Source organism: Gadus chalcogrammus, chromosome 12, assembly GCF_026213295.1.
Source record: "Gadus chalcogrammus isolate NIFS_2021 chromosome 12, NIFS_Gcha_1.0, whole genome shotgun sequence".
Taxonomy (NCBI): Eukaryota; Metazoa; Chordata; class Actinopteri; order Gadiformes; family Gadidae; genus Gadus; species Gadus chalcogrammus.
In genome coordinates this window covers 28,310,036-28,335,828 of record NC_079423.1, presented here as the reverse complement: position 1 = coordinate 28,335,828, position 25,793 = coordinate 28,310,036, and the positions used below count along the sequence as shown (strand labels likewise).

The 25,793-nt window shown below is 44.5% G+C and overlaps 1 protein-coding gene across 2 annotated transcripts in view; it reads left to right on the top strand.

Annotated features, from left to right (window-relative positions):
- Nucleotides 1–25,772, top strand: part of ttc39a (tetratricopeptide repeat domain 39A) — a 28,277-nt gene extending 2,505 nt beyond the window's left edge. Inside the window, exons 2-21 of one of the 2 annotated variants that reach the window (XM_056604314.1) lie at nt 375–425; nt 655–705; nt 1,115–1,162; nt 9,907–10,011; nt 14,671–14,802; nt 15,905–15,948; nt 16,649–16,716; nt 16,893–16,957; nt 17,525–17,624; nt 18,869–18,934; nt 19,033–19,141; nt 19,747–19,814; nt 20,226–20,285; nt 20,602–20,763; nt 21,262–21,353; nt 21,727–21,847; nt 22,033–22,144; nt 22,446–22,560; nt 22,908–23,024; nt 24,121–25,772. In XM_056604314.1, the coding sequence (XP_056460289.1) occupies nt 375–425; nt 655–705; nt 1,115–1,162; nt 9,907–10,011; nt 14,671–14,802; nt 15,905–15,948; nt 16,649–16,716; nt 16,893–16,957; nt 17,525–17,624; nt 18,869–18,934; nt 19,033–19,141; nt 19,747–19,814; nt 20,226–20,285; nt 20,602–20,763; nt 21,262–21,353; nt 21,727–21,847; nt 22,033–22,144; nt 22,446–22,560; nt 22,908–23,024; nt 24,121–24,235 (1,801 nt within the window). In that variant the 3' untranslated portion in view covers nt 24,236–25,772. Of the gene's footprint in view, nt 1–374; nt 426–654; nt 706–1,114; nt 1,163–4,599; nt 4,773–9,906; nt 10,012–14,670; nt 14,803–15,904; nt 15,949–16,648; nt 16,717–16,892; nt 16,958–17,524; nt 17,625–18,868; nt 18,935–19,032; nt 19,142–19,746; nt 19,815–20,225; nt 20,286–20,601; nt 20,764–21,261; nt 21,354–21,726; nt 21,848–22,032; nt 22,145–22,445; nt 22,561–22,907; nt 23,025–24,120 lie in introns of those variants that run through there. The other variant, XM_056604315.1, reaches the window with a different exon arrangement.
- The last annotated feature ends 21 nt before the right edge of the window (nt 25,773–25,793 follow it).

Sequence of the window (25,793 nt, the reverse complement as noted above, 5' to 3'; positions counted from 1 at the left end):
GCCCAGTGAGTGACAGGGTTGAACAATCAATACCACACTTTTCACTTAATTTCCGTGGAAATCTATTTGAAGCACCATTGAGTGTGAAGGAGCGGCCACAATCCATTTAGTTGAATAGGGCTAGGAGGTAGGCTCGTGGGAAGAATCAGTTTTAAACACGATTTATCCATCTTTATGTGTGTAATATTATGTTATAGAGTCCTACTTCAATGTTTTGTGTTCTAAATGTGTTGAGAACAGCCCTGTTTATGACATATTTCCTTACATATATTTATTGTCCAGTTTCCACTCATTATGCAAATACTTGCATAGCACTTTTCACGCGTGCTTGTAATGCCGCTTCCTATACTGTCTCTAAACAAACGTTTCTGCAGGGATGCTGTCGTGGCGAAAGACAGCCCAGACGGACCAAGCTCCCCAAGCCGGTTCGGTCACATACTTTATACTCGCACTCGCGCACACACACACACACACACACACACACACACACACACACACACACACACACACACACACACACACACACAAGACGGGTACACACACACACAAGACGGGTACACCATCACATGTACACCACCGGCCTGTTTTGTTGAGGTCTACAGTACACGCTGACAGATCCTGTCTAACAGACTCTTTTTTTCTGTTTTCCTCCAGGTTGTCAGTCATTAATAGCCCAGAGATGGATCCTATCATCCCAGATTTTAGGTAGTCTGACCTATCATTCAGTGTTATTACATGTTAGTAGGCCCGCTGTGCTCCAAATGGGCAAAGTGGTTAACATATTTCCATGAATTACTGGTTATAATCAAATGGACAACATTTTGTGTTCCCATTTGCGTTTGAGTTTAATTTTGGGGTCCACTTTCTGTATTTGTTATTTTATTTATTATTATTTATTTTACAACTTTAGTGCATATTTGTTGAGGTTTATTGAGACGACTAGTATTTCAACCACCAGATATTAGCCTGTGTGGTAAGTAGGTTGCCCGGGGACTTTTCTGCCTCTGTGTTTCTATGGCTCTCGTTATCAAGTTCCCCGAACAATGGCCCTCTTTTCAGCCCTGGCTTTTCTCCTCTTTCTTTAAATGACCTCCATTCTGTTCCTCCCTTCCAGCCTACGGTTAGCAGACGACAACCAGGACTCTATGAAACCACCCAATGGGTAAGAGAGAAAATACCTTGTGGTTTACTCAATAACCCAATTCCTCCAACCATCTCTGCCATCTCACCTCATCAAAGGGATGTGTTTCCTTGGTCACAGAGTCGATTATTATTTTCTCCAAACATTTACTATGAATGCATATCCTGCTAAGAGACCTAAAATTGGTCTTTTAGTTCTGGGTCATTGCTGGTCCACAGTTTCATGTGGAGTTCATTGAAATCCTCAAAATGTCTCCGCTTGTAGTACAACGCACACCCACACACGCACACATAAGAACAGGAAGAGGAAATGACACCTTTTAGTTTAGTGTAGTCATGACCTCCTCAGAATAGCATAAACCCTTTCTATTTCGAATATGACTTGATGTAGGGAATACCCCCCTAACCCTTAGAAGCATCTAGGCCCTAGGATGTATTTAAGAATGAACGTCCATTCATCAAAATCCCCCCCACAAACTGCCATTTTCAACACTATTTGACAATTTGATTAAAAAGTGTGGGAAGTTCGACTATAATTGGATCCTCTGAATATATTTCTGTGAATGGTTAGAGAGCATAAGCTGGTTCTCACTGGGTTTACGAGGCACGTTCGACAGCGGGTAGAGCTTCCTTAGAAACCTCCAGAACGTACTGTACAAAAAAATGAACACAAATGTGTGGTAGCCATGGGGACGGCACCCCCCCCCCCCCCCCTCCTTCTTAGAATGCTCATTGTATTCTAATTCAAGCTGAAACACTGGGGTTCGTTAGCACATTGATTTAAAGTTGATTGAATTAAAAATGGATCCACTCTAGAGCTGTCTGTCCATTATTGGCTACTGTAGAAACATGGTGGTGCAACACGGAGGCCTCAGTGGAATAGGCCCCACTCCCATGTAGATATATAGGAGCATTATTCTGAATATTATATTCCTTTTCTGCCAAGTCTGCTCGCTAGATGCCACTCAATTGTACACACTGCTCCTTTAAATTATTAAGTAGATCTGAATAGGTTGTTAATGGAATATCCATTAACAACACATGGTCCTTCCTCACCACTAGGTGTGTGTGTGTGTGTGTGTGTGTGTGTGTGTGTGTGTGTGTGTGTGTGTGTGTGTGTGTGTGTGTGTGTGTGTGTGTGTGTGTGTGTGTGTGTGTGTGTGTGTGTGTGTGTGTGTGTGTGTGTGTGTGTGTCTGGTTATGTGTATAAGTCAGTCGAGGTAGGTGATGAGTTAGGATGTCATCACCTCACCAGCGGCCTCCTGTCTTCATGCCACATGCATGTGTCCCAATCCGGCCATCCTTGTCCTACACACACGCACGCACGCACGCACCACACACACACACACACACACACACACACACACACACACACACACACACACACACACACACACACACACACACACACACACACACACACACACACACAGAAGATATGCTCTCACTCATTTCAGGCTGCAATGCATGGAATGGTGGCCTCAGCGAAATTCCCAACCCAAATTCCAGTTTGCAGTAATGGGAACCAAGAACGTCCGTGGACAATGTATAGCGACTAATGAACCCCAGCTCTCTGTGTGTGTGTGTGTGTGTGTGTGTGTGTGTGTGTGTGTGTGTGTGTGTGTGTGTGTGTGTGTGTGTGTGTGTGTGTGTGTGTGTGTGTGTGTGTGTGTGTCTGTGTATATAAGAGGTATATTTATACAGGCTTTCAGAGAATCTCTATCTAACAATTGATTACCTATTGTTTAATGATGACTTGGTCAGTTCACATATATTGCAATTTTTTCTGCACATACATACATGCACACACACACACACACACACACACACACACACACACACACACACACACACACACACACACACTGACACACAGACACACACACACACACACACACACACACACACACACACACACACACACACACACACACACACACACACACACACACATAGATTGACACACACACACACACACACACACACACACACACACACACACACACACACACACACACACACACACACACACACACACACACACACACACACACACACACCCCATCAGCTGTACCTGTGGCTAATTTGTGCTGCGTCACGATGGAGGGGAGGGTTTGCTGCCACAAGGTCTTAGGTGTCAGTGGAGACCGGGAACAGAGGGCTGCTGCACCCCTCTGGGGGCTGTGTTCTGGTTCTGCATGCTCCTGCAGGCTCCTGCAGGCCTCAGAGAACACGCTGTCGGTCTGCCCACTGCAGTGTTCAGCTGCTGGCTCCACACTGCAGTTTGCTCCACCTGCACACATATGCATTTAATTGTGTTATGGCACATCCTTCCACTCATTCACTTAATTGACTTCATTCACTCTTTTGCACTCGCTCTGTATCTCTCTCTGTCTCTAAACCTCTCTCTCTCTCTCTCTCTCTCTCTCTCTCTCTCTCTCTCTCTCTCTCTCTCTCTCTCTCTCTCTCTCTCTTTTCTCTCTCTCCCTCTCTCTCTCTCTCTCTCTCTCTCTTTTCTCTCTCTCCCTCTCTCTCTCTCTCTCTCTCTCTCTCTCTCTCTCTCTCTCTCTCTCTCTCTCTCTCTCTCTCTCTCTCTCTCTACTTTCTTTCCTGACATCACCATCCTGTTCGTTGCAGGCAGTTGCCAAGCAGTTTTGTACTGTTCTATTTCTTTCTCTAGATACTTATCTATTTTCTCTATTTTCTCTCTCTCTCGTTCTCTGCCGGTGGTTCAGTTGTTGATTTCACATCTTATGTAAAAGGTACATAGAGGGTTTTGATAGGGATGAAGCCACACCCCTGTTTCTGCATCAACCAATCAGGGTGTAGTACTCGAGTAGCATGAGGACGACGATGGGAAAAGGGTGGGGGAGAGAGAGGGACTAGAGAGAGTTAAGGGACAAGTCTGTGTGTGGTTGTGCGTGTGTGTGTGTGTGTGTGTTTGTGTGCGTGTGTGTTTGTGTGCGTGCATGTTTGTGTCAGTGTATGGCCAGCCGTCCTTTTCAGTGTGTAGATAAAATGTGTTTGCTCTCTTTTGTGAGGTAGTCATCCTGATCTCATTAAGAGCCGTTTCTGTTTCTCCTCCTCCTCCTCCTCCTCCTCCTCCTCCTCCTCCTCCTCCTCCTCCTCTCTCTATCAACCCTCCCTCGCCTCGACCCCTCCTTCCACTCGCCTCCTTTCACGTCTGCCTTCCTCTGTGCTGCTGCTAGTGCTGCAAGAGAGAGAGAGAGAGAGAGAGAGAGAGAGAGAGAGAGAGAGAGAGAGAGAGAGAGAGAGAGAGAGAGAGAGAGAGAGAGATTCTGAAGAGAGGGAGTGCCAGAAAAAGACAGAGAGAGAGGGAGGGAGATTGAGAGAGAGAGAGAGAGAGAGAGCTAGAGAGAGCCAGAGCTAGGGAGAGCCAGAAAGAGAGAGAGATAGAAAGAGAGATCTAGAGAGAGAGATACAGAGGGGAAAGCTGTAGTTCATTGCACTGCACTACCGGAAGGGCCTGAGGCATACGGTCACTTCTGCTATTCATCCTCTCCATCTCTCTCTGTTTATACTCTTGATCTCACAGACACATACACAGACACACGCACACACACGGTCTGCCAGATGAAAATGTCAGGAGAAGAACAGAGTCATTCAAATGGGTAAGATACTTTGGTCCTGCTGCTGCTGCTGCGTGGCATTGACAATCGTGGCGTAGGTCTGTGTGTGTGTATGTGTCTGTGTGTGTGTTTATGTATATGTATGTGTGTAAGTATGAGTGTCCCTTTTAGTTCCTCTGCTATAAGCTATTGTTATGTGTAATCAGTAAAAAGTGTGTGCCTGTGTGTGTGTGTGTGTGTGTGTGTGTGTGTGTGTGTGTGTGTGTGTGTGTGTGTGTGTGTGTGCTAAATAGGCTAGTTATTGTGTTGACGGTACAGCACGCAGAGCTTACTGTGCTCGTTGCCGCTGTAATGGAGCCTACGTCTGTTTTTTAAAGGTTTAGGCGACACACACAGAGCAAAGCATGCAGAACAACTGGCCGGACCAATATCGCAGAAACTCCCCTCTTTTGTCATACCAGCTCAATGAGTTCAGCGGCTTTGAAAGTAAATATGTGTTACATAATATAACACTAATGCCGATCAGCCCATCAGCTTTGCATTTTGTGGTGATGTCACGTGATGGTTATGTATATGTGTATCTGTGCGTAATTACTCGACTTGCTTATTTATAATGTGGTGGCATGATTATGTGTGTGTGTGTCTGCGTGTATGTGCGCAAGTTAGTATGTGTGCGTGTGTGTGTGTTCATGCGTGTGTGTGTGTGTGTGTTTTTGAGAGAGAGACCATCTTGAAACCCTCAAGAGAAATCAATTGAGAATGACAGACATGCTGACTTTGTATTCGATTAGTCGTCGGGATAATGTGCGGTATGGGACGTCCTGCGTCTCACTCACAGAGGCCATTGTGGTTGTTGTCATGGCATTTCTTCTTTCATTTAGGACTCGGTTATTGTGTTACGGTTAAGGGAAAGCCTCCAACATGCTGGAGGGTGACACACTGAGTTTGTTGTTCCTCGTCACGTGCCTGTGTACTCTATTCGGGCATTGCCTGTAGTTGTATAATTATCTAGAGCTGCAAGCAGATTTAGTGCCTTCAGTTGTAAATCATGTTTTTCCTGAATGATTTTGAGACGACAGTGGGATACCGTTAGGATACCGCTAGACATCAGTCTAAAAAGTTGCTTTACAGTGCCTATCCAGTCTCTCTCCAAATGTGTAATAGATACGTTACTCCACAGAGGAAAACGAATTTGTTTCAGCATAACGGCTCAAAAATTGTGAAATGCCTACGTTATTTTGGCCTGTTTTTCTCTATTTGCCTGAATTCTAAAAGACAAGTCAGATTGACAGAGTAAAGTTTCTGTCTGCAAAAATCTATTAAGATGCGAGTTGATAATTCTAGGGAGAAATGTGCATTATATATTCTGAATCTTTGTTCTACGAATGTATTTGATGTTAAGTTTGTTAGTTATACTGAATATTCTTTCAGGTCTCACCAGATTTCTATCGTTCTATCCTATCGTTGCTAGTTAATATGGCGGTTGCTATGGACGCTGCCATTGCAGAAACTACAACTGTACTTAATTTGCATATTGTTTTAATCATTATCTTTGTGTTGTGCGGTTTTGTGAGCTATGAGCCATTATTTATTTTCTGTGATTTTATTTAACTGTTTATTGTTTGTTGTTAGGAGAATTTCTGGTATTTTATGAATAATTGTAATAATCTCATCAAGGTTCCAACTTCATGCAAGCTATGCCTGCTGAATGACCCTATTTCCCATGTTTCACGCTGCAGTGAATGGTGACATAAGCTACCTTTGGGCTTGACAGAGTTCGGGAAGTACAGCCAAATGCTGGTCATATGTTTGACCCTGGTCAGCCCTCTGTCATTAGCCAGCGTTATTGTGCTAGAGAAAGTATGTGTGTGTGTGTGTGTGTGTGTGTGTGTGTGTGTGTGTGTGTGTGTGTGTGTGTGTGTGTGTGTGTGTGTGTGTGTGTGTGTGTGTGTGTGTGTGTGTGTGTGTGTGTGTTTTGTGGGCTTGTGTGTGAAAAAGTCGGATTTAATTACTACGTTTTAATTATTATGTTAAAGTTAAAGCTCTTTTCTCTCATCTTTTTGTGAGGAGAAGGCAAACAGGTTTTTAGCCTTGAAAGTGATCTTTCCAACTCTTCTGTGTGTGCATCTATCAAGGAAAACCACCAGAGCTTGAAGGCATATCGCTGTGAATTGCAGAGACTGTGATGGGCAGAAGTGTGATTGAACAGCTGGCCATAAGCTACACCTGCAGGGCCATTTAGGCCTTCTGTGTATAATACTGGGGCCCATGTCTGGGTACCTGGGCTCCTTATGTAAGTGCTATCTGTCCAGGCGCTACATAAACTTGGCTATGAGTAACTATGCATATGGTTACACAAGTGCACGGGTGGGAATAAACAAAGGCACCTTGAATCCTGGTAAGAGATTGTCGCCTAAGCATATACAGAGCCTTCTTAACCCTCGATAACATGTTTGCCTTCTTCTGGTTTTTGTGCCTGCCTTTATTAGGGTTGTAAACTAGCTCAGGATGAAGACTCTTGCTGCGAGAGAGTCATTATCTTATTGGATAGTGGCCGTCACGTTTTATGCCAAAGACTAGACGGAAAGGGTTGGTCTGTGTTATCCCGGTCAAGCCTGGCTAACCTCATTCCTCAAAGACACGTTATGTCTCTTGACTTTCATGTTACTGTATTATAGTAACAGGTAGTCTGTATTCTGCTTTTAGGCATAATGCGTGGTGTTCCACCTGAGTCCGTTCTAAGGTCCTTGCTTTGTTATCGATAAAGCTTTATTTGATCTCACAAAGAAATGCAATGCACAGCTCTGCGGATTTATACGCTTTACAAGCTTTACATTTCTGTGTGGCTTGATGATTTGAGCTCTATTGATAAACTGTTTTGCTGCACAGATGAAATTACATGGAGGCAAGGAAAAGTAATCATGCCCAATTCAGACTCCTCGTCTCCACAACAGCGGTCAAACATTATGCTGTTCATCATCTTCTCTAATTAAAACTGTGAGCAGCACACTGAGTAGCTTTACTTTTAAGTTACATCACACTGTATTGCTTTAAGAATAGCATTGTGACGTTGCTTTGTTTGATCCACATTGAGATGTTTGACTTGAAAGATAAAATGCAGTGTTGGTGTTTTTGTTTTTGTGTGAGGCAGGCAGGACTGGCCACTCACTTAGACGCACGCATGAAGGAAGCTAGAGTCTCATTGTACCTGAACACAGCCCCTGGTGGTTTGTTTTGTTCACAGTGTTGGTTGTTCGACCGAAGGTATTCTGTTGCTGTTGTTTTCATCCCGTAGCTGGAGGCAGAAATAGGCAAATCATGTGATCTTCATGGTTTAACCCTTTACCAACACACTGGCTGCACAGGACACACTTGAAACACATGTGGTGAATCCCAGCATTTGCTGCCTCAAAAGGCCGCCCGTGAACACCATAGACACGGTTGTCATGTGAGGATCACATGCTCCATGTGATGGACTAACTCAGAGGGTTCCGCGCCAGTGCGACAGTAATTCCTACCTCTGCGATCCTCTATGGCCTGCTCCTCTTAACTAGCCCCGTGTCACACTGAGAACCCATGTTTCCACGGTGTCAGCACTCAAGGGCCTGCTTGATCTTTCCCATTCAATCATGCTCAAGGTTTTATCAGCACCTGGCAATTGCACATGCACGTGTATTTTTTAATTGAATTCACCATTATTCCACCTTCTTCTTTTGGTGTGTTCACAAGGGAACGTTCCAGCATGGAAACAAACCTCCTCTAGAGCGTGAGGCAAGAGGGACTGACGAGGGTTACCTTATGGAGTCACAACAGGCTACAACAGGTCTCCCTTATCCCAGTTCCCTTGAGTAAAGTGCTAGTAAAGGTATCCGTGAGGGGATGCTGCAAACAGATATGCATGCGAGGACGAGGGGAGGTTGAGACTGCACTGCGGAGGTAGGGTTCAAAGAGAAGAAGAGAAAGACCATGAAAACCACATCCTTCCCAAGAACAAGGGAAATGCAGCAGAGCATGTGGAGATGAGTCAGACCCCAGTCATGTGCTTTGCAATCAATCGTTATACCTGTTGTTGTTGAGTCCTGGAACGATCTATGGCTCACTCACTGATGGGCTCATTAAGATAGTTGCCTCTAACTATTTTGTTTACAGGATATCCACTTGAAAGCATTTGACTCATCTAGACTCCGTAACCTAATAATCGATCACAAAGTTCCCTTTTCATTTGATTTCCCCACTGTAATAAACAGGCAAATGTGACATGCCAGGGATTCAATAGGCCCCAGTGTAGGTCCTACTATTCAAATGTGACTCATCAAACTCGCCATTCATTAATCCAATATCGATCTCTTCTGCTGCAATAGCTCTTCGCCAATCTTGCTCGTAGAGCATCTAAGTACCAACCAAAGGACTGAATGTATTGCACTGTGATATTGATCTGATGTTGTCTCGTTGTGTTACCTCCCTCTGATTGGTCCTGTGATGTACTCTCCCTCTGATTGGTCCTGTGGTGTGCCCTCCTCTGATTGGTCCTGTGATGTACTCTCCCTCTGATTGGTCCTGTGCTGAGCGCTCCTCTGATTGGTCCTGTGGTGTGCGCTCCTCTGATTGGTCCTGTGGTGTGCGCTCCTCTGATTGGTCCTGTGATGTACTCTCCCTCTGATTGGTCCTGTGCTGAGCGCTCCTCTGATTGGTCCTGTGGTGTGCGCTCCTCTGATTGGGCCTGTGGTGTGCGCTCCTCTGATTGGTCCTGTGATGTACTCTCCATCTGATTGGTCCTGTGGTGTGCGCTCCTCTGATTGGTCCTGTGATGTACTCTCCCTCTGATTGGTCCTGTGGTGTGCGCTCCTCTGATTGGTCCTGTGCTGTGCGCTCCTCTGATTGGTCCTGTGATGTACTCTCCCTCTGATTGGTCCTGTGGTGTGCTCTCCTCTGATTGGTCCGGTGCTGTGCGCTCCTCTGATTGGTCCTGTGATGTACTCTCCCTCTGATTGGTCCTGTGGTGTGCGCTCCTCTGATTGGTCCTGTGATGTACTCTCCCTCTGATTGGTCCTGTAGTGTGCTCTCCTCTGATTGGTCCTGTGCTGTACGCTCCTCTGATTGGTCCTGTGATGTACTCTCCCTCTGATTGGTCCTGTGGTGTGCTCTCCTCTGATTGGTCCTTTGCTGTGCTCCTCAGGTGCCAGCCCTCAGAGCTCACCGTGGCGCTGGAGGACTGCATGGCCGCTCTGGACCTGTTCCTCAGCAACGACTTTGAGGAGGCCCTGGCCCGGCTCCGAACCAGGTGGGAGGAGGACCCGGGCGCTGCCACCGGCGCAGCGCTTCTTCTCAGGCTCTGGTTCATGTTCAGTCGGGGCCAGAGACACACACGCTCATTCAACACTTTGAAGTCGACACACACACGAATCCAAAGTGATGCAAGGCTTCCAGAGGAGTGATACAGCACATTTACATTTAGGTCATTTAGCTGATGCTTTAATCCAGAGTGACTTACAATTTGTGCAAAAGTACATTTTTGTCAGAAGAAAGAGAAACAATTTATCGCCGTCGGTATAGTAAGGATGTTCATAGAACCAAGTGCCTAGCACTTACGATTGTTCAATTAACCCATCTTATCCGTTTGGCTAGGATAAGATGCTACACAATGCTAAGTAATATTTTCTAGTGCAGGGACGTACAACATAAAATAAGTGTGTACATTTAGTGCCAGGATGAACATATAATAAGTGCACAAGCGGGGTGTGGGGGACTTTGTAACATCTTAAAAGAAGAGCCATTGAACGTATTCATTTAACCAATATATTTATGTATATCTGGGGGAAAGGATAGTGTAGTGGATCTGGGTTCGATCCCCAAACGTCTGAAGTCCTTGAGCAAGCAAACACCAAAGAGGAATAATCACTGTAAGTCGACTTTAGATCGAAGAGTATGCGTATATTGAGTTTAAAACTCGAATCATCCTAAATCCTACATCCTAAATCCTTAGATTCCCCTTCAAAACAATGGGAAGGTATCTACGGCTAGGCCTCTGGGAAGAGCTTTGTCGTGAAGGGCCTGGAGTCTGATTGGCTGCGCTGTGGCCGCGCGGTTCGTTGCTCACATTACAGTGGCGTTCACATAACACACAACTCCCTCTCCCACACCTAACATGCGCTATTGTGCTCCGCTGCAGTCGTCGGGTTTCTCCCATTGTTCACGGAGGATTCTCCCGTCCCATTATCGTGGCCTTCATCTCGTCCCTTTTTCCCGGTCAGCTCGTTCCCTCCTGGGTTCGCCTCAGCGTACACAATACCAGCGCTCCCGCTCTGTTGGGAAGCCGGTAAAGTACACAAAGTATAGGTTTACCTGGAGCCCCTTGTTTGGGGATCTGTGTATTCCTGCTAGGCCAACGTATCTTCTTTCCACGTAAGGGGGAAGTGGTACGAGCTGGAGGGAAGGGATTCCATTTTATGTTTCATTCACACGCTCTTCTGTAACCTACTATCTATGCATATATAATACAAAAAAAAATATATAGATATATTTATAGAGCACTTCTCTCTGTCCTATAAGGAACTTCACATGATATAAAAGAGCGGGGCCATGGGGTGTATAACAGGTGTTGAGGATGGGAGTTTGTTACCTGTATGAGTGCTTGATGGGGACTGGTGGAAGTGATCTCTTGACTGAGTGAACGAGCGGATTAGCTGCAATGTTCTGGACGTGCTGTAAAGTTTTACAACATCAATAGTACGTGGACAATGACTTGGTCATTACGCTGTCAGAAGTGTTCCTGATGATTTACCCGCCGCGGAGTCATGCCAACTGCACACGTCAGACGTGTTATTGAAACCACGTGGCTTTGCAGTTTCATTGATATTTGTCTGTACAAAACTCCATAACATCGTCCCACCCTCTGACCCCAGTGGTGCCCCCCCGAGCTACCCAGGGGCTAAATGGATTGTAGGCTATTGGGTTGATTAGGTTATTCATGAAGCGGAACTGCGCCTTAAAACTAATGCAATTGAATCATCTATCTCTCTTTGTCTACATGCAATGAAACTTTCTCTTCCTATTGTCCAGTCTCTACTTCCTCGTTGCCCATGTCGGGACCCGGTTGGTTTGTCCTCCGGTACACTGGTCAGTCCAGTGTTCGGAGTGGGCTCCCCATCCTAATGACACACACCACATAGATTGCTGCATGTACGGAAACACTTAGATTAAACAGGAGAGCTTTCCTCCTTAAATTCAATACTGTTCAGAACCACCTCAATGAGCCCCTTTCATCGGCCACTGGATTCATCGGGTTTGTTTTCTCGGCTCTTACTGTAGAAATCGTAATGCGGTCATGCATTTTCTATTAGGGTGGAAAAAGCTAAGATCCTTGAAGACATACAAAAAATTTGACGTGATTTTTAGCTTGACACAAAGGCATTTGGGTACGTACACACACAAAACACACCCACACAGGCACAAATACGCACTTTTATGCGTTTGTTTGCCAGGCTCACTGTTCAAACATAATAAACGGTGGGAGGTTTCGAGATAACGTGTCAATTTATGTTCAAGTTACAGCAGATCCCCTTTCACATCCGAGCAGTTTCCACCCACAGAATCTGGGCCAGCACACACACACACACACACACACACACACACACACACACACACACACACACACACACACACACACACACACACACCCACACACACACACACACACACACACACACACACACACACACACACACACACACACACACACACACTCCAGCCCTTCTGTTCAAACATGCTGGTCGGCAAAGCGTCACTTCGAGTCTTTCCGATCCATTCCTCTTCAGTGAGGCTTCGGGAGCGTCTGGGTCCAGATGGTACAGAGGTTTTGCTATACCCGGACTCACACAGCTGAGGGAGGGGCTTTTGTCGTCCATGGTGACACCCGTAACAAATATGTATTTTATTTATATGCTGGGACACACCGCTTCAGTGCTGTGGCTCAGAAAAGGAGAACAAGACCAAAAATAAACGTCTTGTTTTATATACCTTTAAATGATTTACCGAGAGTTGCCACACGTGTGCGTAAGCACATTGGCCAGATGGGCAGAAACCCACGGCGGTAGAGAGACAGTACATAAAGTACTTTCTCCCTGTTGTCAGGACGTACATGCGAGATGACGAGGCACTAAGCACTCCAGTAGCGCCCCCTCCTTTGCGCTGTTTTTTTAAAGCACAGAGGTAAAAATAACCAGCACTCCCTGACCGAGAGCTGTCGTCACAGAGGGGCGAGGTCCCGTGCTGTGGCAGGGAGGCTGAGGCTCTAGTTAAAGTCCCAGGGCACTGCCAAATACTTTGGATTCTCAGCCCATTCTCCACATGCCCACTAGAGATCCAGTGATCAGTTCAACTAGTATCTCTCCCCCAGATGTTAGGACATAATGTGAGGTAATGCCACATCGATGTGACGCAGTGGGCCTCCTCTGCCATTGGGAGCTGTGATCAGATGTCTTTCAGTGTAGACTAGTGCTCTGGCTCAACTCATAACCTTTGTTTTTAGGTAGGCTGGGCCGACGTCATTGGCGCCCTCACTTCCTGGTCTCCACCAGGAAGCACAATCTAATTCTAATAAGTCCTTCAATAAAATTATATTTTTCCAAAAATGTTTCAATTGACTGGAACAGATTCCCTATCTTGGTTTGGCTTACTAAACGTTGACCTGTTTTATAATAAAACTTATAATATAATGTTTTATTTAGAATTTTTCCAATGTTCGACTTTATTTTCTCTCTCACGGGCACACACACACACACACACACACGCACGCACGCACGCACACACACACACACACACACACACACACACACGCACGCGCACACACACACATACATCTGCAGACATATACGCTAGCATAACTGCATTACAATATGAATGCAACGGCTGTACTGCATTATCTTGATGAATAGAGTAATAGTGGTCAGAGCCGATTGGTTCACCGTGCTAATGTCCACATTCAGGGATGGCTGGATGTTTGCCGGTCACATGAATGATTGTAAAGGCAGTGAAATGTCGATTATGTAGACATACAGCATTCCACGTCGAACTTCTCCCATATCCACATTGTTCCCTAATCTATTTTAGTCAGTCCTGTTTGGTTGGATTGTGTGTGTGTGTGTGTGTGTGTTTGTGTGTGTGCATGCGTTTGTGTGTTTTAGTGTGTGTGTGTGTGTCTGTGTGCGCGTGCGTGTTCCATTATTTTTAGGACAAAGCTAAATCACAGGGTTTTGACGTGTTTGTGTGTGCCGACAATGTCATAGATCGCCTCTCTCGATGTACAGATAGCCAGAGATGTAGGTTGTCCCGAGGGGGAGTTAGGGTGTGACGGTAGCAGCAGACATCGGCATGCAGGGAGAATGGCTGGGCAGCAGCCATAGGTTGTCCTCCATCAAACCTTTCTCTGTTCCGTCAGCTTATCACGTCATTGTGAATGAACCATTCCCCGTCATTCTCACATGACCCGATTCCTCCATCCTCTTTCGTAGAGCTTGGCTTCGGGTTCAATCTCACCCCTACTCACCCTCCCTTCCTCTCCTTCAACCCCAACCACATCCCAAACACAGAATACAATATACTAGTATCAAACCGGAAACATAGGGTTCCAACATTCAGAAAGGTTAGACTGAAGCACTCTTTCGTTCACCAGTCAATCCTCGAACTGAATCAGGCACTTAATCCCAGACCGAATGCATGCTGACGGGCCTTAAATGTTGTCGTCGGTTGTTGTAATGGTATGATGTATGCTTATATTAAAATTTTATTTGTTGGTCTTGTGGGTCCTGTCTTGTCTGTGTTGTTGTAAATAGAGCTGCCGGGATTCAAGACAAATTTCAGACTTGCTCTGACAATAGAGTAATCTGTATTATCTTATTGTATCGTATTTTACTCACCCCTACTCACCCCTTCCTTTGTACAGGACCAAAGACAGCATGTATCATGCGCTGACCTACGCCACCATCTTGGAGATGCAGGCCATGATGACCTTTGAACCGGCCCACATCCTGGCTGCCGGCAACACCATGAAGGAGGCCCAGGCAGTCTGCCAGCGGTGAGACCGGTGTGGGGATGTCTTCCATGATGTGTGTGTGTGTGTGTGTGTGTGTGTGTGTGTGTGTGTGTGTGTGTGTGTGTGTGTGTGTGTGTGTGTGTGTGTGTGTGTGTGTGTGTGTGTGTGTGTGTGTGTGTGTGTGTGTGTGTGTGTTGCGATGCACTGTACATTGGAAGTCAGGGATGGTAAGTAAACTGCATTTATGTAATGCTTTTTAGACTCTGGGCTAATCAAGGCGCTTCCACACATTCACACATTCATCCATACCGACGGGGTCAACTATATAAGGTAGCCAGCTCGTTGGGGGCAGTTATCGTTAGATATCTTGCTCAGGGACACTTAGCTAGGAGTAGCCTGAGATCGAACCAGACAAGAAGCTCTACTTCCTAAGCGAATGCCGCCCATAGAATAATGTTATAGTGGGATGTCACCCAGAATTCGTTTTTCAAATCATATTATTTTGTTATTCTGCATAAATCCTCTTCAGGTCAGCATTGAGGGTGAATGGATTCCATCGAGAAAGCAATGTATGTTTGTGTTCCTAGAAGATATATCATGCCACACCCTTGGGCATCGTCTCTTTTGAGCTAAGCTTGAAGCTATCCTTGTTGTGGCTAACATCCATTGGTGTGCCAGCAGCAGAGGGCAGAGCTCTTGGAGGCCCTCAGTCCTACCAGCCAGGGACATTTCACAACCACTCGCCACACTCTAGAATCACGCTGGGAAAACGGGCGTCTCACATGTCAAGTCCGCCCAACTTGCCAACACAGAGCAGACATCCCATAATTAGATTTGATCGGCCAAACCACACCCATTCGTCATCATGTCACCAACCTCAGCTCAGAAGCATTGAAAGAGCTTCTCTCAGCCCATGCAGAATTCATGTTTTTTTCTCTTATGTTTCGGTTCTTAACGGGTTTCGTCTTTACACTGCGAAGCTTTCTGCGGGGCTGGGTTATGGTGTTTCCCTGAACCCAATGAAGCATTGACAGTAACAACGTACATCCGCACAGCAGCCTGACCTTGAAGCAAATGTATTTTTTCATGCATTTGATTTTGGATGATTTACTGTTCTGTACATCTCTTGTTTTGATTTTGCTAGATACCGTAAAAAGTCGACTTTTGCCAGCAAAAACTTTACGGAAGGTCAGTATCATGTGCTAAATGATTGAGTACCATGTTAGTAATTTAGTTGTGTTTTATATATAAGATGATGAATCACATGTAATGACTCATGGGATTTAATTGTCACATTATCATATTATGTTATTTATTCTATATTGTACTATATATATAGCCTATAATATATATATTATATATACTGTATATATATTAACCGTATATAACTATATACTATATATATATATAATATATATATATATATATATATAGTCATCATTTCATCACATCATGTCATATATTAAGTAGTAATATAATCTCCCCCTGATGGCAAAATAATGGACGGTGAAAGAACAGACACTATTTCAGCATTAATGGATAGATTCTCTCGTATTTAATAAGGATTCTACGCATTGATGGTTGTTATGAATGAGGGGTTTGTCACATGCAAATCAATGACTTTCTGTGTGAACCTGTATCCTGTGTGTGTGTGTATGTGTGTGTGTGTGTGTGCGTTCTTGTATGTGTGTTTGTGAGTGTGTGTGGTGTGGTGTGTGTGTGTGTGTGTGTGTGTGTGTGTGTGTGTGTGTGTGTGTGTGGTGTGTGTGTGTGTGTGTGTGTGTGTGTGTGTGTTGCTCTGTCATGCTGCAGCATCCGAGCTCTACTGCGCTAGTGCTTTGAGGCTGTTTGACTGAAGATAACTGTGATGTAATCATTTTCACCTCAGAGGAACTGCACGCTGAGGTGTGCTATGCCGAATGTCTCCTGCAGAGGGCAGCCCTAACCTTCCTTCAGGTTAGAGCATGTACTTTATAACACACAATCAGCGCGTTACCTGGAAGGAAAATAACAACATTTTATTTATATATAAATAATATATATTCTGTTTATCTCTTTTACTTCTGATTTATTTTCTGTACTTCCTGATTTTCTAATGTATCTCGTTCTGTTTCTCTCTCCTACTCATTCAGGATGAAAACATGATCAGTTTCATTAAAGGAGGGATCAAAGTGAGGAACAGCTACCAGACATACAAGTGAGAATGTGGAATATATTGAATTCTCCTGCCCGTTTCACGGGCCTTCTCCACCGTGCCACCCTATCAGACCCCAGGAAACGTGCATGTATTTGTACAGGCCTTGATGACAGACACGGCCTGCAGTCTCAGAAGCTCCACATGCCCACTTATCAAGGTTTATCCTCTAACACTCAAAGAGGAATCTGGGTCAGAATTCAGAAAGAACAACTGAAAAACCGAGGAGAATACCTGTTATATGAATAAACATGTACGCCCCCGTGTGTGTGTGTGTGTGTGTGTGTGTGTGTGTGTGTGTGTGTGTGTGTGTGTGTGTGTGTGTGTGTGTGTGTGTGTGTGTGGTGTGTGTGTGTGTGTGTGTGTGTGGGGGGGGGGGGGGGGGGTGGGTGGTGGGTGGATGTGAGAAATAAATCACAACAAAAAACAGAAAAAATAATGGGCAACGTAAGGTAATTGTCTATGGATAACTACCCTTGCCCTTTGGACTTTATTATAGTTTGACACACTATTAAATAAAAAGTGTATTTATTAACTGTGCGTTTTGTTCCCCCCTCTCCCCCCCGGCAGAGAGCTCCATTCGGTCCTGCAGTCCTCAGGCTTCGCCCACGGGGGCAACCACGGGCACTTTGAGGGCGGGGTCAAGCTGGGCGTCGGTGCCTTCAATCTGGTGAGGCGCGGTTTAACGACTGTAACGTGATTTCTAAAGCAGACCTGGATTAAATATTATTATGTATACATTTGATTGCGCCTTTATTTTACCAGGTGAGCCTTTTGAGATTAAACATCAATTTTACATAAGTGACTTAGCTAAAACAGCACAACAAGTCAAGTAAAGTTGGCACAGACCAGAAATAACCAATTTCAATGCAAACGGATGAGGGATGAGTAATAGAGATACACTAGGAAAGTCAGTAATAAAAAAATGAACGGGCTATAGAGGCTGACTCTAGGCCCTTGATGAAAGTCTTCAAAACATATATACAGAAATTGTTTGCATATTTTTAGGTCAGCACTGGCCTGGCTCCGCCCGCCTAAGTACTTCCTCTCAATTTGAATTTCCCTTCCGAACTAGGTCTGGGTCTGCGGTATGTTAGGGTTTCTCCGTCTAAATTTTCTGCGTCCAATCAGCGAACAGAGGGAGACGCTGAGATCAATGACGTTAAAGTCAGCTCTCGTTGACGGACATCTTCACCCAAGGTGATTGGTTTGTTTACAGCCTGCGCGCAACATGATTCACGGCCAAACGTTAGCGATTGGTTATGGCAGAACCAGAGTGGCACTGTTTTAAACTTCAGACACCTGCCTTCAAGTGAGTTAACGTTAACGTTTGTCAATTGAGTAGGTCCAGACTCTACTCTATATGGGGGGAGAGTTCCCCCATATTGTGTGTGTGTGTGTGTGTGTGTGTGTGTGTGTGTGTGTGTGTGTGCGTGTGCGTGTGTGTGCATGGGTGGGTGGGTGGGTTGGTGGAATGATTCGCTTACGCATTTACAGTCTTATCTGACACAAATCTCAGTATCGAAACTGCCAAGACCAGAATCAGTTTTACTTCTGAGGAATTACCAACACTAAGGGGGGTCTTCAGAAATACAGAAATGATGACTAAAAATGTAACCGAAAATTGTCATTATATATTCTATTTTGTTTTTACTGCTGAAATCCAGCCCACATATTTATTGTTATTACATCTCAACCAGTACTCCTGGATGAAGAAATGTTACAATAAAAAATTACACACGAAATAAATACACAAAAAATAAATTTACACAAAGTACACATCAGATATATGTGTACATGTCAAAAAAATAAACATTTAAGAAATCTATGTTCAATAAATCCATGTTAAAAAAAAATCCATGTTCAATAAATCCATGTTAAATAAAGTTGATTCAATCCAACGTTCTCCTGCAGATGATCTCCATGTTGCCTACCAGGACCCTGCGACTGTTGGAGTTTGTGGGCTTCTCGGGGAACAAAGTGAGTGGCCTTGTTAGGGAATAGACCGGCCTCTGCTGTAGGATGTGGTGGGCACCTGTTATTCATTCATGCGTTATTCATTCATACGTGCTGTGCAGGAGTTTGGCCTCCAGCAGCTGCAGGAGGGGTGCGTGGAGAACACCTTCCGCTCGTTTTTGTGCAACATGCTGCTGCTCTGCTACCACACCTTCATGAGCTTCATACTGGGTGAGGACACACACATGCTCACATGCTCACATACTGTAGACACACACACGGACACACTACAATTAGGGCAGCGACTTACATCGGTTAATACACACATTGACACACCGACGGCAGAGTCAACCATGCAAGGCGACAGCCAGCTCGTCAGGAGCAGTTAGGGTTAAGTGTCTTGCTCAGGGACACATCAACACTCAGCTAGGAGGAGCTGGGGATCGAACTAGCAACCATACAGTTACAAGACAACTGCTCTACCTCCTGAGCTAAGCCCACCCTCACAAACACACACACACACACACACACACACACACACACACACACACATACACACACACACACACACACACACACAAACTCATACACATAAGCATGCATGTACGCACACACAAATATAAGCATATACATATAAGCATGCACGCACACAGACACCCACACAAACAAACATATACATAGGCACACACACAAAAACACATACCACACACACACGCACACACAAACACACACACACACATTAAACAACACACACACCAAAATAGACCCTAAAGAAAACCTAGAGAGTGTGTTATAGTGTTGATGTTGATGTTTGTTCTCGCTGTTTGCCACTGTAGGCACCGGAGAGGGAGATGTGGGAGATGCAGAGAAACTGCTAGAGCCATACCTCAAAAAGTACCCCAAGGTTGGCCATCAGTACTGCTTGGTTTGGTGTAAAGTGCTTGTTCTGAAAGAAGTGGATGAGGGTCATGAATGGGCCGATCTGGCTGTCGTTGGGCTGGATTGCATCCTGACGTATTGGAATTATATTTATTTCCATGTTTAATTCCGGCTAGCTCCACGACAGATTCACTAGCATCATCGGACACTACAAATTCCTGTTTTACTATTGTAAAACGATTTAACTAATTAACTGATTACAAAAACCTATTTAAAGATAAATGGAAAGCCCCGAGTAAAATGACACCACTGTCTGTATCTTTGTATTACATTTTCCTGTGGTGATGCAGACGTCGAGGAATGTCTCTTCAAACATGGACTAATGTGAACGTTGCCAGATTGGATCTTCCTGCTGTAACGTGGTTGTCTCTCACAGGGTTCCATCTTCTTGTTCTTCGCTGGTCGCATCGAGGTGATCAAAGGAAACCTGGATGCTGTGAGTGCCTGTCACGTCAAGCTGCCTTTGTGGGGGCCGCCAATTCAATCATTCATGAATCAATGCTATAATTAGATTAGGATTATGAATGCTAACATCATTATTAGTCATTGTGTTGTCATGTGTTTTCCAACCAATTAATTTGGCTACTCGTATTACTAGTATGTGTTGAGCAAAGCATGTAGCATCCGTAGACTATTTTGTTGTTAGTCCCATTTTGATTTTATGCTCTGAATAGTCGCGGGCTGTGTTTGAATCAATCCTTTGGCCAATGACCTAATTTAACAGAACATCTACGGCTATTGTTTTGTATCAGGCTATTGAACGGTTCGAGGAGTGCTGTGAGGCCCAGCAGCAGTGGAAGCAGTTCCACCACATGTGCTACTGGGAGCTGATGTGGTGCTTTACATACAAGCGCCACTGGAAGATGGCCTACTTCTACGCCGACCTGCTCAGCAAGGAGAACTCGTGGTCCAAGGTAGGTGAGCTTCTTCCGCTCGAAGAGCATGGGGATGTGTGGTCAATTGTGGGCACACCCAGGCCTAAGAAGGTGATGTTTATTTACATTAAAGCCTCAAGCCGTTTGAAAATAGCCTCCCATCCAATTATTCATTTTTTGGATTAATATTTAAGTTTGGTCCTGGCTTGGCAGTTATTGATTTCTAAATATGGCCGCTGCCTTGAACTCCGGTTGAAAGCAAAACAGGCTTATCAGAAATAACGGGATTGATAACAAAGGTATATTTGTATCCAAAACCAACACACTTTCAGCAGCTTGCATGTGTGTTGTGGAGGAGGATAAACTGAACAAAAGAGTAAACTAATGAGCAAGTCATTTACTTTTGCCCCTTGTCCTTGTGTCCTTGTGTCCTTATGTTCCTATATCCTTTGTCCTCATTGTCTGCTTGCATCTCAAAGGAGAAATAAGAGATGAAATTGCAGTGGTAACAGTCTCTTGTGCTCTGCGTCCCTCCAGGCCACCTATGCGTACATGAAAGGCGCCTACCTCAGCATGCTGACTAAGGACGACTGCCTCACATTTGGGGAGACTGAGATCACTCTGTTCAGGTAGAAAGTGAAAGTGATTATTTTAGAAGCTACAGAAATGAGGTTACAGTGAATCCACCCCGCTATATTGCTGGTATAGAAAAGCAGTTATGATTCACACACGCATCATTCCCACCATAAAGCTGCCACAGAGAAGCAGGAATGTTTCACTCACGCATTATGACGATCAAATCTTACACATCTCTGAATGGAAACTGCCAAGACTTGATATCAGAGATTGACTGCCCGAGAAATGAGTCACTACTTGTGATCCAAGTTTAATTCCAACATCCACGACCGTGGCCTTATTTTTTGAAGGTAGAAAGCAACAGCTTTTAATAAAGAAATATTGCCATTGTTGTTTATTAAATTGTTGACATGATGTACTACCCAGACAGGTGCCGGGGCTGAAGCAGAAAATAGCCGGCAAGTCCTTGCCGACAGAGAAGTTTGCCATCAGGAAGGCCCGGCGGTACTTGGCAGAGAGGCCCATTCCTCTTCCTGTTCCTCCTCTGGTCTGTACTGCATTACCACTGCCGTCATCTTCAGGCTATTTAGGGAGAGCACTAAAAAGCTACATTGTGTGGGCTGGGCTTGGTAATCAACTGTTTTAGTTGAAGGCCTGCTGTTGTTACTCTTTGGCTTGAATGTGCGTGTGTGGGTCTTTGTTGACGTCTGCATTGGTATACTGTCTCCATAGGAAATGATGTACATCTGGAACGGATATACTGTCATTGGAAAGCACAGAGACCTGACGGAGGCAATGTTAAAAACACTGGATGAGGCACAGGCTACACTTGACAGCAGTCCAAGTAAATAAAAAACCTTTTGGGATTTTTCAAATCAATGGCCCTTGCTGATTGTATTCTTATAGACCTCATGCAATACATTCATTTTTAATGCATTTTTTTTTTTTTTTTTGCATTAACTACACCACAACATAGCATGAATCCATTCCTGACACCAATTTCTAATATATGCATGCATTGCGGCTGCTATACTTGTGTAGCAGGTTACAATTGAATTGAATTGTATTGTAAATATGCTTCTACAAACCAAGGTATGAATCCACTCCACAGTGGTTTCACAGAGTCTGGTCGTTGTGTTCACTAGGGACCGAGTTCTCCATCGACGACCAGTGTCTGGTGAGCCTGCTCAGAGGACTGTGTCTCAAACATCTGGGACACCAGGATGAGGCCGAAGCCTATTTCACCCTCATCCTCTGCAAGTAAGCCACTGTCCCAAATACAGCCATGTACACAGACAATGGGTTTGGGTGTTAGACTCCAAGCCAAAGTGTTCTGCTTCAACCCCCCCCCAATGTCTCCAGCCGACCCACAGGGGTCCTTCATCAAGATCCTTAGCCACAAACTGCTGCATTAATAAAATCAGTCTGTGTGCTAAATTGTAAAATTAACACACATACCACAAGGCTTAGATTAAACACCTAGATTTAATTATCCCTATAGATTTATGTCTGTATATCCATTTTATAGTGTATACTATTTGCCATTACAAAGATATCTCTGACCAAACTGCCTTGTTATTCTTTGTGTCTGTTCTGTTGCCCCCCAGTGAGTCCCAGATAAAGTATGACCACTACCTGGTCCCCAATGCCCTGCTGGAGCATGGCCTGCTATGTCTGGAGCAAGGCAGGAAAGAGGAGGGCATCAAACTCCTGGAAGCAGCAAAGTAAGTAGGAGGCAGAGCCTGCTGAAGTCTTACCTTCTCTTGGTACGTCCATCATATTGTTTTATCAGGGACCTTCTCCCCATCCTACCTACCAACAAGGTGCATTAACGCATGAATGGACGGAGCAGGATACTACTACTGCTACCACTACTAATAATAATAATGCATTTTATTTATGGGCGCCTTTCTTGACACTCAAGGTCACCTTTAACAAATCAAACATTCATAAGAGCAAACAAAAAACATCAACAACAACATAATAAAACCGTGCACAAGGGAAAAACAGTGGGGTCAGTCTAGTCCCAAGAATGCAACTGAGTTAAAGGTTAAGTTTTCCGGTGAGATTTGAAAGGGATAATGGAACTGAAGTTGGATGTCATGAGGCAGAGAGTTCCAGAGGTGGGGGGGCTGAGCGACTGAATGCTCTTGACCCAATGGTAACCAGGTGAGCAGGTGGGAGGGTGAGCTGGATGGAGGAAGACGGTCTGAGAGAACGGGTGGGTGTCTTGATAATGGAGGAGCTCGGTAAGATACTGAGGGGCCAAGATTGTTGATGGCCTTGAAAGTGAGAAGCAGGATCTTGTAAATGATGCGATATTTGATGGGGAGCCAATGGAGTTGCCGCAGGACAGGTGTTATGTGACTGATTGAGGGGGTTTTACTAATGACACGGGCTGCAGAGTTTTGTACCAGTTGTAATTTATGTATCGACGTAGCAGGTAAACCAAAGAGGAGAGAGTTGCAGTAGTCCAGACGCGATGCGACCAGGGTGTGAACCAGAATTTCAGCACTGTTGGGGGGGAGAGATGGGCGCAGGCGAGAGGTGTTACGTATGCTGACCGAGCGACATTATTGATATGGGACTGAAATGATAGGGTGCTATCCAGGATGACCTAGGGTGCTATCCACGAAGACATACTGTGGAGTTGTGCTCCATAAGCCAAGTGCATTACGTTCGATAAGGAACAACTGTTCACATTTTATTTTTTTAAGTCAACATTCTTAGGGATCTTTATTCTTAAAAGGAATTCGAATTATTTCGAAATGTAACCAATGTCGTGAAGATTATAAAGGATTTCTGTCCTCTGCTTTTCAGGGCAAATTATAAAAACTACTCCATGGAGTCACGGACACACTTCCGTATCCAGGCGGCTCTGCACAAGGCGAGGGGCGCGGCTGAAAACGGGACGTACGTGCAGACCAGTCCCTAACGCCAGGAGCTCCGCCACGCCATGAGATCACAAACTGCTTCCTGTGGGCCGCGATCCCTTGACTCTCTACTAAACAAGCCGCCTGCCGGGGGTGTGGACCCGGATAGAGCACCAAACTATACTCCAACAGAGCAAGCAAGCCACCTCTCCAAACCGCCAAGCTCATTCCCACGTTCGTCATTCCTCTGTGAATTAGAGACTGCTTTGAGTAAAATGACTTGACCTGAGATAGTGTAATAAAATATGGCAGAGTGAGACATTACATGCCACAATATAGCACAATGTGGTATAATAAGGTACAGCATACCAACGCCCTGTGTCATCTCCCAATGCATTTATACAAAGCTATTATAAGAACATAACCAGGGGTTCATCCTACTAAAATGATTCTGTGTCAACCAGACATGCCTCGCGAGCACCTGGGTCTCATAATGTCTTCATTACTGTGATCGCTGAACATTTATTGTATTGTTTATTTATTAACTAAAATATGATGCCTTTTACTAAAATGTCCTATTTTAAGAGGACTGATGAATGTGTCTTTTAGAAAGGCAGACCCTCTCCTCTTTTCTCCTACTGGTGTGTGGGATCGATGCCAACGGTACTTGAGTAGTGACAAACGGGCCATTCAGGCAGACTGCGACAGGCCTGCTTGCTTGTCAGCCTATTGCGTCTTTATTAGGTGAAAAGAGCATTGAATGATGACCACTACTTTTCTGTGCTTTGTAAACATCTTCTACTGCTTCCGTCTCCACCACTGTAGAGTTTTTGCAAATATATAGGCGGACTTGTACATCCTAGCCGTGCTATTGTATCAAAACAAGTGAAAACTTGCTAGGTCATGTTGTTTTGTATATTTCTGTTTTGCTAAACAACTGATTTGCAAGGCATGAGCTCTCCCGATTTGTCTCAGATGTTGGAAACTTGAAATTAGAGCTCTGTGGGTACATTGCTGAAGTTTGGGATTAAGAAATTAACCAAGAGTATTTAGACTTTTTAACGGTGAGGGAAATTTCTATTTTGCATTGTTTTATCTGTTCGGAAATTATTGCAAATGATCTTACAATCTTATGATCGGTTGGTTTATTTCTTCACTGGTGTTGCTTATTTACAGATTTTCTTCAAACTTTAGTCACACTGTGATGTAAAAGGTCGGTGTATCTTAGGGGCATGGCAACAATTAACCTGAGTGACATTCCTGTACATAATGAATGTTTCTTTTTTCTAATTCAAAATGAAAAATGACATAAGAAACCAAATCATTGCGACTTCATGTTGTGTGTTCTCTCTTTATCATACCCCACACAACGGCATGCAACTGAAATGCTTAAATTACAACAAACCAAAAGATATTTGACTAATGCAACAAAAAGATATCGAATTTATATCATTCAAAACGATCTAATAATATACTGCCTATTATTCAATCATGAAAAATACTAATTTTGAGACCCATCTTGCAATTCACGGTCAGGCTGTAAATACATGAAGCCCAAATGATAGAATCCCTGTCTGTGTTTATGTTTTCACTGAACGACAACGTGACCATCTGTGTGAT